Below are 17,529 nucleotides of genomic sequence, written 5' to 3'. Positions count from 1 at the left end.
GGGCGTAGCATCAGTTTTTGCTGGAGTTCGGTGAAATGGGCTGTATAACTTCTTACCCGATTCTTTTGCTGCCCCATTTCTCTCCCTTCGTTCTTAAAGCAATTCTATTGTTTGCTTCAACTTTTTGTCCCCTTATTGAGGCTGCTCCACAGGAAACGCAGAAGGCTAGGGATGGTATAGAACGTGGGTAGTGAGGAAGGGGGAAAAAACCCAATATGGGAAGGAAGTGTTCTGTCCTCTGAACTGGCAGCACCCTGGTTTGTGTACTGTAATTACTGCTCCCCAGCCTTTTGGCTCAGAGGGAGAAGTAGCACTGTAAACATCTGTTTACATCCACCCTCCCACTCCCAGGAGCTGGGGGCTCCTCAAAGGCTGGCTTCGCGGGTTGATTCACTGTGATATTCCCAGGGCGCAGGACACTGCCTGGCACCAGGCAGACGCTCAGGCACGTTGGCTACGTGAATGAAAGGTGAGCAGGAAAGGCAATGCCAGGAGTCCACGGCGAGGCTGGAGGAGGAGAACGGGACTGTGCGGAGCCTACGGGAAGAATCCGAAAGTATAAGCGTGATGGAAAGACAAATGGAAAAGGGGACGTCCCAACGGCTGGAACTGGGACGGAGGAACGGGATCGGGGAAGGCCCGAGGAGGGACCACAAAGGTTTACGGGAGAGCAGTGGTGCGAGCCGAGAGGGTAGGGGCGAGACAAAGAGCAGCAGCTGAGGCCGATCGTGGGAAGAAATGGAACAGTGGCCGGGAGGGAGGGCAGACGCGAAGGAAGGGGCGTGAGGGATGGGAAGCGGCGGCGCCCGGGCGGGGAGGAGAGGCGGCGCGCGGGGCTCGGGTGGGGCGGTGCGGGACGCGGGGGGACTGGGGTGGCCGGCGGGCGGAGGGGCCGGGACGGCGGAGGAGGGGCGGGCGGCGCGGGCGGAGGAGGGGCGCGAGCGCCGCAAAGTTACTTGGCCTGCGCCCGGGCAGGGTCCGCGCGCTGGTGGCGGGGCGGCGGGAGGAGCGAAGCGGGGCTCGGCGGGGTGAAACCCGAAACCTCCGGTCCCCGAGCGCGGCCGGGAGGAAGGAAGCGGCGGCGGCGGCCGAGGCGGAGAGGCGGCCAGGCGGGGCCCTGAGCTGCCGCGGCGTCGGCTCTCGGGTGAGAGCCGGCGGGGGCGGGGGCGCGGGCACGGGCGGGGAGGGGGGCGCTGGCACGGTTGGAGCGTGGCCGAGTTCATTGTGCGGGGCGGGAGGGCGCGAGGGCACAGGCCAGGCGGGGTCTCTGCGCCCCCTTCCCCCACGCCTCCCCGCCCCCACGGCGCGTAGCTTCTCTACGCGCCCCCTTGGAGGTTGGGGACTGTCCTCCTAGGCGCACTCCGCCTTGCTTCGGGGAGCCGGGGCTCTTTGTGGGAAGATCTTGGGGGCGCGCCCCTCCCCTGGGGCTAGGGGCCTCTGAGAGGCCCTTCCCACTAGCCCGCCCCGCTTTTCCGGCGCCGCCCGTAGCCCCATTCTGAGACCCCCGGAAAGGGAAGACCTTCGTGCGGGCCCGCGACCCGGCTGATAGGGATCGGGCCGAGGGGCTTTACGCCCCGCTCCGGGACAGGTGTGTGGGGCAAAGCGGCCTCGACCCTCAGCTGAAATCCGTGAGGACCAGGTGAGCTACATCTTTTCTGTCGGGGCTCAGGGCGCTGTCTCTCGCAGGGCGGAAGATGCGCCCAGAAGTCGCTCGGCCCACCTTAGCGCCGCCGGGTAGGCGTCTCTGTTCCTCAGGTCTTCGAGAGGGAGATTCGGTTAGCTTTGGGGGCACTTGGCCCACCTTCTGGGCCAGAGCTTAACTCCTGTGCAACCTTTTGACAAAGGCATGTGGGATGAGAATTGTCTGTTGGTTAACTGGGATGCTCTGGGGCGGTTCAGAAGGGTCTGGTCTCCAGTAACCACACACTGGTGTGTTGGCATCACTTTATCTCACATCTTTGAGACTATTTTTGTTTTTTATTGTACCTTTCATCTGTTTTGCAAAGTGCTTTCAAGAGCAGGTCATTTGATCCTACTGCCTGTGAAGGTGGTGTGGTTTTGGAGGGAAAGGACTTCAGCTCCTTGATGTGTCCAATTGGGATAATGATAACACCAGGCGAAGGAGGGGGGCTGGGGGGTGGCGGTGGAATGGGCATCACCGTAAGCCCTCCCCATCCAGCCAGCGCAGATTCCGCCTAGCCTCTTCTTCCCCAGTGACCTGGACCTGGAAATGAGCTTCCGAGAGCTACTGCGTTGGGAAATACTAGGTGGCTTTCCCTCATTATCCCTCTTGCTGCGCTGCCGAGACAGGTTAGGAAATGCCTTTCCCAGACCCCCAAAGCAGAGAGAGGAGGTGGGAGGTACCTCAGATCGTACAGACAGGGGTTCTTCATCCAGCTCTCTTTAACTGGGATCCAACCACCCATTTCAGTCACTTCCTCCACCGTGCCCCTCTTTTGCTGTCTTAGTCTACACTCATTTTATACTTCTAAGATGCTTCCAAGCACTTTTATATACACTTTAAAATCTCATTCACGTAACAGCCCTGTGAGATGGTGTGAGCTCGTTTTACAGGCGAGGAAACTGAGACTCAAGAGAGAAGTGCTCTGCTCAGCAAGGAAGGAGCCTAGACTGAACTCAGGTCTTTTGACTTGGCAGTGCTTTTCACGTGGGCTCCATCACACAGGTGGCTCCTGGAGCTCAGGATGTTCTTTTGCCCTACTGCTCCAGCGCCGTGACGGGAAGAATACGAACTTTTCCCAAGGAGGCCTGCTTGGCATTTAGAAACTAAGTCCAAGCCTCAGGTAGTCAAATCATACTCTTGTGTTGCAGCCCTGTGCCGCGGGGGTCAGGAACGAGGCCTGGCCTCGTGATCAGAGGGGCCGCGTTCCTTGTTTGGGTTCTGTGGAGGACCGAATGGGCTGAGCTGGAACTGATCTAAATGTCAGGCAAAGGAGGTACAGTTCTGTGATGTAAACTCTGCTGCTGGGGCCCTTCAGGAAGCCTGCGTGCAGGAGGAGGGCTGTGCGGGGGTGGGGGGGGTGGGGGCTGTGTGTAGAGCATGCCTTCCCATAAAGAGACAGGAGCAGGTAGGACAAGGTTCCAGCACACTGCCTGATCTGGATTTGGGGGGAAGCTGCAAACTTTCATGGAAGAAAGCTTCATGTTTGTAAAGTTGGCAACTAATTCAAAACATTTTTCGAAATGTGCCAGGCAACCAAATTATGTGTTCGGGCTGGTTGTGACCTGCAGACTGCGAGCCTGCAACCTTAGGAAGTACTTGCTGTCCTTCTGAGATGCAGTAAAGCATGACTGCAGGGGAGAAGTGGTGTCTTCTTGCTGTTTTGCTTGGAGAGCAGAAAACATCAACCAAGTTGGAGATAGCGCTCTGTGCTACCTGGAGTTTGGAAGAAGCATTGACCTGGTGACTCAGTACTTCATTCATTCAGCCAGTACTAATCTCATCTGTGATTCTAGTCCTACACCAAGAGAGTGCTCACACTAGTTGCTATCTGTTTCGCTGGCCAGTTTATGTGCATAGCAGGGCAGAGGATGGCATTCATGGCAGATATGTTCAGGGAACGATGGGAGCATAAAGGAAGGAGTTTTCAGTGTGGCCAGAGGTAAAACCTGGAGGTGCATTTGATTTGGGTTTGTGTTTGATTTTTACTCAAGTAACAGGTAAGGCCACACCGTATTAAGAGCACAGTCTGACGTCAGCTAGCCTGCACCCAGCCCTGCCACTTACAAACCTGTGACCTTGGATAAATAATGGAAAGCATGCCAGGAATGTAGTAACTTTTCAAAATTATAGTTATTATAAAAGATTTTAAAAATATATAGGAAAATAAAGTTCCCTCTACCTCACCTCAACTCCCTCTCTCCATCTGAAAGGTAACCACTGTACCTGTATTATTTTCTAGGTCTTTTTCAATGCAGAAATAAATGCTCACCCAGTCTGGAAATACAGGTGAATATGAATACACAATGTATAGTTTATTGATGTTATATTGTAAAACATGATAAAAATATTATTTGCATTTCCAACTTTAGGACCAACCTTAGTATATTGGATATACCTTTAAAAATACATAAGCGGGGATCATATATAATTATATGCTCTGTGACTTACTTTTTTGATTTAACAGTAAGACTTGGATGTCTTCCAATATCAATATCATAGATACACGTCATTCTTTTTAATGGCTACATAGTATTTCATAGTACAGATGCGCTGTAACTCATTTAAACATTCTCCTACTGAGGGACTTTTAGATTGTTTCCAACTTCATCTATTATAAACAATTCTATAGTGAACATCCTTGTACGTAAGTCTCTGTGTACTTGTAGAGTATTTCTGGATAAAAGTTACTCTTAGAAGTGGAGTTAGTGGGTCAAAGGGAATGTGTATTTTAAACATTTATTTAAGCAGAATTCCCTGTGTGTATTGGGATCTGGAGACTGTGCAGAAAAAGAGACTGAATTTGTTTAATTACTTAGGTTTACTTTTTGGAGATAGGTAGTATGCATGAAGAATGACATTCAAAGGCTATAAAAGGTAACACCTCCCTCCTACCCTAGCCCTCTATTTCCCTTTTTGGGTACAACTAATTTTGCCAGTTTTTGTGTATTCTTCTAGAGATAGTCCATGAGTCTATAGGCCAATTAAATGTATCTTCTGTTTTCTTCCTCTAAAAAAATAAATATGGTAGTATGCTAAATACCCTCATTCTGCTTATGGAATTAAAAAAATTTAACCTGTATCTTGGAGACCATTCAATATCAAAGTTATGTGCACTTTAAGTGCTGATAGATTCTTCCATGTCTACCCTTAAAACAACAACAACAAAAAGCTTAATGAATTTACACTCCCTCAAATTGCCCAACAAATCCTTTAACAATTTTTCCATTGAATTGTTGGTGATTTCATCAATTTTTGAGGCTTTTTCTAAATTTTGGATTTTAATCCTTTTCTTGTTAATAAATCAAATATCTTGCCTTTTTTGTCTTCCCAGCTTATTGTACCTTTGATTGTGCAGAAGTGTTTAATTTTTATGTGGTTAAATCTATAAGACTTTTCTCTATGGCTTCAAGTTTTCTGTTTTATTTAGGAAGTCCTCTCCTATCTCAAAATTAAATTTTCCTAAATTTTCTCTTTCCTCTCCATTCCTACTTTGCTTTTTTCATCTAAAAATACTTAAAATTATATCTTTTACTTTTCTGCAGTTTCCCTCCTTTCTGACACTGGGGAGGTCAAGGTTTGAATTTGCTGGTGAGCCTCTTTAGCCAGTGTAGCATGTTTATTTCCTTCTATTTTTACAGTGACTTTTTTCACCAAGTCTTAAGGATGAGCTCTTCTCCAGGTGGGAGAATAAAGAGAGAAAGGGCATTCTGGACAATGGAACCATTGTCAGGTACATTGTCAGGTACAAAGTCATGGAGAACAGCAGTGCTTACTTGGAGAACTGTGATTTATTCAGTATAGCTGAAGTGGAGAGTCCTGTAAATGAATAGATTCTGCAGATGCCAAAGAATGATATGGCATGACCAGCTTTGTGTAGGGGATGATCAGTCTTGTAGCAGTGGGGAGGACAAATTGGAGTGAGGGTGAGATCAAAGACAAGAAGATGAGATAGAAACATCTGATTGTCATTCAGGGGAAAGATGGCGAGGCTCTGAGCTGGGGTAATGGTAGTGAGGACAAAGTTTTTTTTTTTTTTTTTTTTTTTGCGGTACACAGGCCTCTCACTGTTGTGGCCTCTCCCGTTGCGGAGCACAGCCTCTGGACGCGCAGGCTCAGCGGCCATGGCTCACGGGTCCAGCCGCTCCGCGGCATGTGGGATCTTCCCGGACTGGGGCACGAACCCGTGTCCCCTGCATCGGCAGGCGGACTCTCAACCACTGCGCCACCAGGGAAGCCCAAGGACGAAGTTTTGAGTTAGGATTTAGTGGTGCCCTAGATGTCTGTGATGGGGAATGGAACCAACCAACATTTATTGCTCTACATACATTACCTCATTGAATCCTAGCAATTCTGTATGAAAATCCAAAGCTCAGGTATGTCCATTACTCTACCCAAGGTCACACAGAAAGTGTCATTCATGGCCTTAGCCCCATCAGGATTATCTGACAAGAGTGGTCTAGGATGTCCCAGGTTCTGTCTTGAGTGATTTGGGTGGGTGGTGATTTTTTTTCTAGGGTAGAGAAAAACATGAAGAATAGCATATTGAGATGATAGAAGCAGAGATGATGAATTCCATTTTGCACGTTATATCTGAGGTGTCTGGGTGTGACATATGGGGGAAAACATCTACTAGGTGGGTGGATATGAACCTGGAGCCCCCAAGAGTTGTCTAGGCTGTAGATGGAGATTTTGGAGTCATCATTGTTTCGGTGAGTACGGAGACGGAGCACACAGAGAGATGAGGTATCAAATAGGACTCTTCTTCTGCAAGTCGTAGAAAATCCAGTTCAAATTGGCGTAAGCAAGAAGGAACTTATTGGCTCTTATCACTAAAAAGCTCAAGAGTTGTATTTGGCTTCAGGCATGGGTTCAGGATTCAAATGATTGATCAGGACTTGTTTGCTTACCTCCCCTTGTCTCATGCTGTCCTCTCGTGATGGCTAGGCGAAGCTGCAGGTTCAGATCTAATGGACGGGGGAAGCTGTCTTTCTCCCAATTATCCCAGCAACAGTCCTGTTACGTCTCATAAACTGATTTGCTCAGAGGGACTTGGAATGTGCTCTTGACCAGGTGTCGATGGTGTGTCACATCCATGAAGGCACATGAGCTCAGAGGAGGAAAAGGATGAGTCTTCAGAGGAAACTCGGGCAACTACAGAGCAAGGGGAAGAGAAGGAAGGGAAGTAAACAGTTAATTTCCTCTGCAGATGAGAGGAAGAAATAGTGCCCCAGATGGCATCTTGGGAAACAGTAACACTTAGAGGACAGGATGATTCCAGGTAGGTATAAGGCTGGTAGGGAACAAAGCGGGGAGAGGCAGGAGAGAGCTGGGTCAGGGGAGTCAAGGGAAGAGGGAGTCTCAGGAAAAAATGAAAGTTGTCAAAGGTGTCAGATGCTGGAGAGACCCCAAGGAAGGACCCATTGGATTCGGCTAGGAGATCATTGGTGACCTTGCCCTCAGCAAAGGTAGTCATTTATTTTAGACTTGACTGGGACTACTTTCTAGAGGGTTCATATTCCTACATGTATTCTGCATTCCCCACCCAGGCCTGGGGATGGCCAGGTAAGGGCAGAGGTGTTGTGATGGCAGTCAGGAAACTGGGGTTTGTCAGTAATTAGGTATATGACTATGTGTAACTCACTTCACCTCTTTGGACTTTCAAGTTTCATCATCTGTAAAATAACAGTTAGAATGAGTTACTTCTAAGGCCTCGTTTAGCTCTCAAATATTGGGGATTAATGAACTTGATCCCTTCTCACCATCTCTATTACCACAGCCCTGGTCCAAGCCTTCATCTCTCACCTGGGCTGTAGCAGCAGCTTCCTGATTGGTGTCTCTGTCTCCGTCTCCATGCTTGATCCCTGCAGTTCCTTCTTCACCCAGGAGCAGAGTAACCCTTCTAAAACATGAGTCAGATGCATCACTCCGGGGGCCTCCGATCCCACCTGGAATCTAATCCACCCTCCTCACCACGGCCCACAGCACCCTGCAGAATCCAGCCCCTGACCGTCTCCATGTCTGCCATTCTCCTCTTCCCTCACTCCTCTCCAGCTTCATTGCTATTCCTTGGACATGCCAAACTCATTCTGGCTCAGGGCTTTTGCGAGGGCTCTTCCCCTGGCCTGAAATTCCCTTGCATCATTTTTGGTCTCAAATGTCAGCTCCTTGGAGAGACTGCTGACTCCTCACTCCCAGCCCACCCACCCATTCACCCCATCTCTTTACCCTGTTTTACTTATCTTCATAGCACCCACCACTCTCTGGAATTAGTTTACCTATTTATTGTCTACTTTTTTAGATTTTAATTTTATCAGATCATTTCTTTCTTTTCATATTTTTTCCAGATTGATTGAGATACAATTGACATACAGCACCGTACAAGTTTAAGGTGTACAGCATAATGATTTGACTTACATGCCTCATGAAATAGTTATCACAATAAGTTTAGTGAACATGCATCATCTCATATGATTCAAAATAAAGAAATAGGGAAAAATGTTTTTCTTTGCGATGAGAACTCTTAGGATTTACTCTCGACAATTTTCATATGGCTGTGTTAATTATATTTATTATGTTGGACATTATATCCCTAGTATTAATCTTATAACCAAAAGTTGCTACTGTTTATTATTTATTTGTTTGCTGTCTGTGTCCCCTGCACCCTGAACGGAAGCTCCAGGAGAGGAGAGATCTTGGCGTCTTGTTCAGTGCTGTGTCTCAGCTGCAAAGTGGAGCCTGGGACCAAATAGGTATTCATTAAACATTTTGGGGGGTAGCTGAATGAGGAATGAGAAGGGGGAAGTTAAGAGTGTCCAGGAACGAGTGGCAATGCGGTAAGGGAGGGAGGGGACATCCCCTGTTCTTCAGGGCTGTATATGATGGCATCTGTCTCAGACATGGTCATCAGAAAAAAATGTATTCAGAAGGAATACCTCTTTAAGCCATTTAAAAATATTATTCTCAGTTTTAGCAGTATGAGCTTAATTAGTTTGCTGGGCTCTATGAGGATAATGAGCAAAACAAATAATTAAGGGTAAAACCAGTTAGCATAGTAATCATTGTTTATCTTGTGATAGAAGTAATCATCTCAGTCTTAAGTCTCAGCATAGCTTCTGTCTCTTCTTGTCTCCGTGGAGCATCTATGTGAATTTGTTTATGGAGGGAGTTGTTTTATTTTTCTTCATCTGTTTATTAAGGATAAATAGTAAAATATAGAATGAACTCAGTTACTCCTATAGAACAGGATTTCTCAACCTCAGCACCACTGACATATTGGGCTGCGTAATTCTTTGCTGGGGGTGAGCGGGAGGCTGCCCGGTGCATTATGGGACGTTTAGCAGCATCCTTGGCCTTAGATGCCAGTAGCATTCCCTGAGATGTGACCAAAGATGTCTCCAGAAATTGCCAGATGTCCCTTGAGGTGGGAATGGGGACAAAACCACCCCTCCTTGAGAACCACTGATGTAGGATATTGGGGGAGTGACTGAGTCTGATTGTTATCTAGAATCTTCTGACTGGACATTTTCAGACCCTCCCAGCCATGCTGATTCCCTCTTTAGCTTTAAAAAAAGAGATTTGCTCCTTCAGGGTAGGGGTTGTGGGCATGAAAGGTCAGTTCCCCTCATCGCAGATGGAGGTAAATTAAAATTGCACGTTTCTCAGTCAGCGTGCACCTGCCTTACCGGTTACCGAGCAGCACAGTTCTGAGCTGAGCGCTTTTCTGCGTTGACGGAGCTCTCAGGCCCTGAGCCCCCGAGTGGAGTCAGAGATGCTTCCATTTTGCAGTCTCTTGCAATGCAGCTTTTCTCTCCTCTTTTTATCCACTTAAGTGGTCAAATGAAACCTCTTTGATTTAATTAAAATTTGAAGGGGAAAAGAGAATTGAGTTTTCTTTCCATGTCTTAAATAACTTTCTTAAACAGTTTTTGAGTTTATCTCCCAACAGCCACTCCACTAGCTGCTTTCACATGTGTTACTTCATGTATTCCCCTTGATAATTATATGAAGTAGGTTCATTCCGCTCTCTTGTTCCTCTCGGAGAAATTGAGGCTCAGAGAGGTTAGGACATACACAGTCACATGAAATTCAAACCTAGGTTCAGTCCAGATTCCGAAAAACATGTTCTTTCTATTGACTATCAGATCAAAGTAGATGTTAATGAGTAGGGGGAATATAAAATATTTATTTTCTCCCACATGCAAAGTGCTGTTGGGAATTCAAAGGGGAAACCGAGGAAGAATTTATAATCCATCTGCAGGGGAAAGCATCCTCACCTAAAATAAAAACTTGTGCTAAGACATGCGTGTCTGAAAAGATAATACAAAAGAAGAACTAGATATAAGGTGTGGTCAGGGTCATTGTGGGGATGGAATGGTCCAGAATGGCTTCTTGAGACTTTTGCTCTTACGGTAGATGTAAGGACCTGCAGCCAGGTGTTATTCATATAAGTGTCAATAAGGGGGTAGGTGGCCTGGGCTTATGATAGTGGCCTGGGCTTATGATAGTGGTCTCCAAGCTCTGTCAGGCTATGTGGGTCCACCTGCCCTTTCAGTATCACTTCAGTTGGAGAAAAGAAAATGCTTAATTACAGAAAGCTGCTGTGAATCAATAACAATGTAAAAAATGAATTCAAATTTTATTGACCACAACAGCATATATAGACATTTGAAGAACAATAGTTGGCATATGTGTGAGACATCATTTATTTGGTCTACAAACAGTAACTGCCAACTGGAGTTTGGGAATGCCTGACTTAGAGGATGTGTGATAGGATAGTTTATAGAGGAAATAAAAATAAGAGGGAAGCAAGGTAGCTGAGAAATAGTAATACTCTACCTTGTTATGCAAGCCTGTGCAAATATCTTCTGCAAATATAGCTATAGTCTCTTCAAAATTCATATTTTTTTTATTATTTTATGTTATTTTATTTTATTTATTTATTTTTTTTATTTGAAGTGGGCCTCTCACTGTTGTGGCCTCTCCCGTTGTGGAGCACAGGCTCCGGACGCGCAGGCTCAGCGGCCATGGCTCATGGGCCCAGCCGCTCCGCGGCATGTGGGATCCTCCCGGACCGGGGCACGAACCCGTGTCCGCTGCATCGGCAGGCAGACTCTCAACCACTGCGCCACCAGGGAAGCCCCAAAATTCATATTTTTTAGACTTAGCCTTTTGGAAGATTCTAATGTCAGTCCTTCACTATATAACAGATTTGTCTGCACTTACATATCTGTCTTTCTGGTGGTATAGAATCCAATAGGACTCGACAATCTTGCTTTTAAATTCGCAGTTTTCCTCTTACCACTTAAAAAAATATTAAAGTTAAATGGAGAGCTCTGAGCTGTTTCAAGGGTCATTGTTTTTCTGGAAAATGCCACAGTTACTCACTTGAGCCATATAGATACAGTTAGCATGTCACTTATCTGGCAGAGTGCTGAGAAGTAGAAAATCAACCCTCCCCAAAGGTGCAGGAGGAGATGACATCTGTATGACAGAAGCCATACCTGGAGAACTTGGCACTGAAGCCCCCCCTCAGGATATCAGCCCCTACTTTACATAAACCTTTCCTTAGCTTGGCAAGGAAAACTACAGGTAATTATACTCTGTATAGGGAAAAGGGCCACCAAAGGTTGAAACAAGTTGCAGAGAAAGTTTCAAAAAGAAACAATATGCAAGGCACACTTGGTACAACAGGAAATAACATGACCCTTATCCAACTTGAGGGAATCGCTGTGTTTCAAATCATGAACATCTCACAGTGATAACCCACCAGCTGAGTGGGAAGCTGAACAGTCTTCTCTAAGATTTTAAATGAAAGCAATTATATTAGCACTGATCTGTAAGGTCAAAATTTCATTTATCTTGGCATTTAATGACCTTGAGTCATCATGAAAATCGTTATGTTTTGTATCCTTTGTTTTAAAATATAGGGAAATGTATGATGAATTTTCATGAATTTTGCCTAAAGGCTTGAAACAAAAAGTTTTGATGACTTAAGGTGATAAAGGCCCACCAATTCATAAAACTCACCTATCCAGAATGAGGCATTTCGAAGGATTAGCTTGGGTTTTAGTGCAGTTTTGGAGGGGAAGTTGTTACTGGAGGCCCTCTCTTTTTCTTTTTTTTTTTTAATTGAAGTGTAGTTGATTTACAATATTGTGTTAGTTTCAGATGTACAGCAAAGTGATTCAGTTGTACATATATCAATATATGTATATTCTTTTCCATTATAGGTTATTACAAGATATTGAATATAGTTCCCTATGCTATACAGTAAATCTTTGCTGTTTATTTTATATATAGTGACGTGTATTTGTTAATCCCATACTCCTAATTTATCTCTCCCCTCCTCTTTCCCCTTTGGTAACCATAAGTTTGTTTTCTATATCTGTGAGTCTGGTTTATAAATAAGTTCATTTGTATTATTTTTTTTAGATTCCACATGTAAGTAATATCATATAATAGTTGTCTTTTTCTGTCTGGCTTACTTCCCTCAGTATGATCATCTCTAGGTCCATCCATGTTGCTGCAAATGGCAATGTTTCATTCTTTTTTTATGGAGACCCTCTCTTTCTAATGATTAGAATCTTTGATTGTATATAGAGTTATCATGGAAAAGGGTGAACAAGTTAGGGTTATACGGTTGTTTGCACCTTAGGGTCAAGGGGAATGCAACAGGGGTAGATGGGAGAAGGGGATGGGTGGATAAATGGAGACCCTATAGCACCAATCCGTACCAGCAATTTTTTTTTTTGCACCATAATATTTATGCACAGCACGGTTTGCCTTCCTCAGCATCTCTTCTCACCTTTGACCTAAGTGTCAAGTTAGGATAGCTTTCACAGCATGTAAAGGAAACCCTACTCCAAGGACTTAGTCAGTAAGGGGTTGACTAGCCGTGGCTGGACACAGTGGCTTTACAACTCAGTAGCGGATTTGGGCTACTGCAGTCTTTCTGCTCTGCGTTGCATGGGACATCCAGCCACATGGTCAAAAGATGGCTGCTTCACTTTCAAGCACTGGGTTTGAGTTCTAGTCAGGAGAAAGGGAGAGGGAAAAGGGCAGAAGCCACAGCTTGAGTCTGTGTCTTTTTGTCAGGAAATGGATAGATTTCCGTCACCTTGTAGACTTCTGTTGACTGGAACTGGATCTAATGGCCACCGAAGCTCTGTGCAAGTGAGTTTATTTTTGTAGGTGCATTTGATGTCCCACATCAAGTGAGGGTTCTGTTGATAGGGGAAAGGGGAGAATGGATATTGACTGGATAATGAATAGTTTAATAGTTTATTAGTTTAATATTTGCTACATCTGCAAAAATAATTCTCTGAAGGCAAGAAATGCCTAGTGTGCCAAGGTGTTCAGTGTCCCATTTTTTATACATATCTTCACTTATTTATCACAAATATTGAGCACCTACTGTTTGCCAGGCACTATTCTAAATGCTGACCCCAAAATTTATAGGCCAAAAATTTCTCAATTTCAGGGAGCCTACAGTCCAGTGAAAGGGAAAGACATTAACAAGATAAATAAGTACACATATATGCACTAAAGAGAAAAAGTAAAAAAGGGAATGGGGCCATGAAGTATGGGGTATGAAATGTTAGGTAGTGTGAACTGGGAAGGCTTTGCTGCAAAGGTGATATAAATTAAGGCCTAAAGGAAATGAGAGAGCAACCTACAAAGATATGTGAGGTGAAGCCATTCTAGGCATAGGAAACAGCAAGTGCAAAGGCCCTGAGGTAGACACATGCTTGATGTGTCTGAGAAATGGTGAGGAGGCCAGTGTCATCAGAATGGCAGTAAAAAGGTAATTTTGATTATAAGTTGGACCAGTAATGGAGAGTCAGATCATGTAGGAAGCTGCAGGGCTTATTCTGAGTGACATGAGAATCCTTTTGGGGTTTTGAGTGAAGCAGTGACTTGTTCATGTTTTTGACCTCTGTTTTAACCAGCTCACTCTGGTTGATGCGTTGAGTAGGGGGGCAATGGCAGATGCAGGTAGACTAGTGAGAAAGCTATTCTAATAACCCAGAGAAGACATAATGTAGCCTGGACCATAGTGATGGTAGCGGAGATAGTAAGACATAGTTGAATTCTAGACACATTTCAAAAGCAGAGCCAGTAGATTTGCTAATGGACCAGATAGGAGATGTGAGAGAAAGTGAGGAGTCAGGAGTGACCCCAAAGTTAGGGTCTGAGCAACTGGAAGGATGGGGGTACCGTAACATGAGATGAAGAGATATGGGAAGAGCAGGTTTGAGAGGCAAAGGACTTGAAGTCTGGTTTCGGACATGTTAGGCTTGTGGTGCCCATGCCATCCAAGTGGAGGTGTTGAGTAGCCAGTTGGGAGCTCCAGAGAATGTCATTGTCTTCTCTGCCTGAGCACGGCCTCCTAACCAGACCCTTGGTCCAGTTGCCCCGTGAATCACCATAGCCACTTCTGGCATCAGCGCCAGGTAGACTTAGAACAGCCTAGGGCAGGTCTGACCTGGTCCAACCCAGCTTTGCCTTTGGGATTTGCTGGGATCCCAGTTCCAGGCAGGCTGGCCATGGGCCAGTGTCTGTGGAGGTGGAGGCTTTTCTGAGCCTGCCCTGGGAAAGCTGGCGTTTCTGCTCTTCTCCCGCCCAGGGGAGTAGCGTGGTCCAGGCTGGTGTCCAGTGGCTGGCAAAGGAAAGATGGCTGCCTCGCGTGCAGCTGGGAAAGCTATTTCTGTAGTGAGATCCGGCCCGACCTTCAGGCTGCTAAGGCCCTCCCCAGAGAGCTGTGGTCAGCCCGCCACTGCTTTCCCTCCCTTTCCCTAAAGAGCTTTTCTGCTGGGGCTTAAGACTGTCCCCTGAGTGAGTTGTCTTCATCATGACTTCAGCCGGTATTTTGTGGATTATTTGGGAGGCCGAAGTGGACCCTCCCCATCCGTGTTCACCGGGAAACACAAGGGCAATGATGGCCGCTTTCAGTGTCGCTGGGGCAGGCCTGGGAGAGAGGCCAGTGGCCCTTTGAAAAAAAGTCAACAGACAGTCCATGGCTCAGAGTCCAGCTTGGCTTAGTACTGAGTGTTCCTCACATTCTACGACAAAAACTGCACCAGAGAAGTTTGATGAACAAGAAGTTGAGTTTTGCTTTACCATGTCATCTGGGGACAGTGCAGCACGATGAATCATTTTACTCAGTGGGTTTACCTTGGAAGTCACTGCCGGACTAGTCCCTAGTGAGGAATAATCCAGGGCAGACGTAGCCTGTGTTTCCTCAAACGATGCAGGAAAAGGTTACTCTACGTGCCGTCTGAGGTTCTTCTCTTCTTCATCAGCGGGTGAGACGCCGTGAAGTCAGCTGACTTCCTTCATTTCATGACTCTCCAAACCCCGTGGGGAGAGAAGTTAAAGAGAAGGTACCCTGGTATATTTTTCCAACTTTTTTTTATTGCTGTAAAATATGCCTAACATAAAATTTACCACCTGAGCCATTTTTAAGCACACAGTTAAGTGGTATTAATACACTTATATGGTGCAATCATTACCACCGTGCATCTCCAGAATTCTTTTCACCTTGTGAAACTAAACCCATTAAACAGCTCCCCCTGTCCCCCTCCCACCAGGCCCTGTCAACCACCATTCAACTTTCCATCTCTATGATTTTGACTACTTGTAAGTACCTCACATAAGTAGAATCATACAATATTTGTCTTTTTGTATCACATAATGTCCTCAGAGTTCATCCATGTTGTAGCATATGTCAGAATTGCCTTCCTTTTTAAGGCTGAATAATATTCTTTTATGTGGATATACCATATTTTGCTTATCGGTTCATCAGTCAATGCACCCTTGGGTGGCTTTCATGTTTTAGCTACTGTGAATAATGCCACTATGAACATGGTGTACAAACAGCTCTTTGAGATCTTGCTGTCAGTTATTTTGGGCATATAACCAGAAGCGGAATTGCTGGATCATATGATAGTTCTATGTTTAATTTTTTGAGAAACTGCTGTACTGGTTTCCACAATGGCTGTACTGTCATCTTCACCAACACTTATTATTTTCTGGGTTTTGGTTTTTGTTTTGGACAGTAGCCATCCTAATGAGTGTGAGGTGGTATCTCATTGTAGTTTTGATTTACTTTTCCTAATCATCATTGATGTTGGGCATCTTTTCATGTGCTTATTGGACAGTTGTATATCTTTTTTGGATGTGAGTTGTTCTTTTTTGTTGTTGTTATTGTTGAATTTTAGGAGTTCTCAATATATTCTGAACACTAATTTCTAGTCATATATATGATTTGCAAATATTTCCTCTCAATCTGTGGGTTGCTTTTCTACTCTGTTCATGGTATCTTTTGATGCACAAATTTAAAAAGTTTTCATGAAGTCCAGTTTGTCAGTTTTTTCTTTTGTGCCTGTGCCTTTGGTGTCATAGCCAAGAAATCATTGCCAGATCCAATGTTCTGACTTGTTATATTTTTTGTATTGCTTTAAAGCCTCACCGCCTGTACACACTTATTTCTTTCTTTCTCTCTTCAATCAAGTTATTAGACCAATAGATCAATAACACATTTTAGACTTCATAAATCTTTATTCACTCATTCCACAAACAGGGAGAGTGTTCCGACTAGAGAATAGGCAGAAGCCAGAGCAAATTGGAAATGGAAGCACGTAAGCACAGCTGGCTGGAGCGGAACGTACATGAAGGGGTTGGTGGGTGAGAAGTCTGGAATTTAGATGAGGCCACACCATGTCGAATCTTATCTGCTGTGGTGAGTAGATGGATTGAAGGTAGTCTCACAGTCATAGAACCAAGTTGGAGAGCTACTACCTAATGCTCTGTTGAACTGGGCACTTAACCTTTCTGAGCCTCAGTGTTCCCATTTTATTCATTTAACAAACACGTGGTACCAAACTCTATTCTAAGCACTGTATAAATATTAACTCATTGATTTTGTCCACCAACCCTATGAGGTACTTACTCCTGAGCAAGGAGTATTATCTCCATTTGACAGAGTGGGGAGCTATGCCCAGAGAGGTTAGGTAACATGTCAAGGTCACAGAAGGCAGTAAGTATTGGAGCTGGGATTTGAACCCAGGCTCTCTAGTTCTGGAGTTCATGCTCTTAACAACATGTTGTATTGCTTCTGTGAAACAGGGAGAAGGGTAATTCCTTCCTCTAAAAGTTATTCGGAAGGTGAAGTGAAACAATGTATGTAAAGTTACATTGTATGTTGCACACTGTTTTGCCAATACTGATTATCATTAGTTGATAATAATTTAACAACACTTTGGAAATGGGTAAGATTCTCAAGGACATAGGGAGAAGGGAATGGATCAAGGACTGAGCCTTGGGAAATGTTTTTGCTGAGTAGCAAGAGCTTGGTTTTGGAAAGACATTTGACAGAGTCATGGCTGACGCCCTTGTGGACAGGGTCATGGTCAGTGAAGAGCCCCAGCCTCCAGACTTTCAGTCCCTGCTGAAGGAAGTTTTGGAGGTTGGTAATGTTGATAATGTACATACAGAGGGGACCAAAGCCGGGTCTCTCCCACTGGCAAACCAAGAATTCAGACAAGGACCATAAGGCCACTAGGGTTCTGATTCTAGCTTCTTTTCCACCTTCTGGTGCATGTTCCCGAACAGACCAGGGCTTGGACCAGCTTTGCAGGTGAAGTGAAAGGTTTCAAACCAGGAAGTTACTAGGTTTATGGTGCCCTTGTGGGGACAAGAGCAAAGCACTGTACATCGTAACAGACCCTGGACTGGCTGGGTGGGGACATCCCTCTGGGGTCGCAGAGGCTGAGTCGCTGCACCCACCATCTTTGGAACAACTTTCATGTGTGTGCCACAGAAGGATGGAGGGACTGCAGGGAAGG

The 17,529-nt window shown here is 45.4% G+C and overlaps 1 protein-coding gene across 13 annotated transcripts in view; it reads left to right on the top strand.

Moving 5' to 3' along the window:
• The first annotated feature begins 288 nt into the window (after nt 1-288).
• Nucleotides 289-17,529, top strand: part of GPR161 (G protein-coupled receptor 161) — a 52,677-nt gene continuing 35,436 nt past the window's right edge. For 6 of the 13 annotated variants that reach the window (XR_010941194.1, XR_010941190.1, XR_010941191.1 and 3 more), the window contains exon 1: nt 289-691. Coding sequence is in view for 5 of the 13 variants with exons in the window: in XM_067728548.1 (XP_067584649.1) it covers nt 463-691 (229 nt within the window). In the remaining 8 variants the exon portion in view is untranslated. The other 7 variants (XM_067728552.1, XM_067728550.1, XM_067728551.1 and 4 more) reach the window with 7 other exon arrangements.

The sequence above is a fragment of the Pseudorca crassidens genome, chromosome 2 (genome assembly GCF_039906515.1).
Source record: "Pseudorca crassidens isolate mPseCra1 chromosome 2, mPseCra1.hap1, whole genome shotgun sequence".
In the NCBI taxonomy this organism is placed as follows: Eukaryota; Metazoa; Chordata; class Mammalia; order Artiodactyla; family Delphinidae; genus Pseudorca; species Pseudorca crassidens.
The sequence above is the reverse complement of the archived record's forward strand: the minus strand, read 5'-3'. Positions and strand labels throughout refer to the sequence as shown.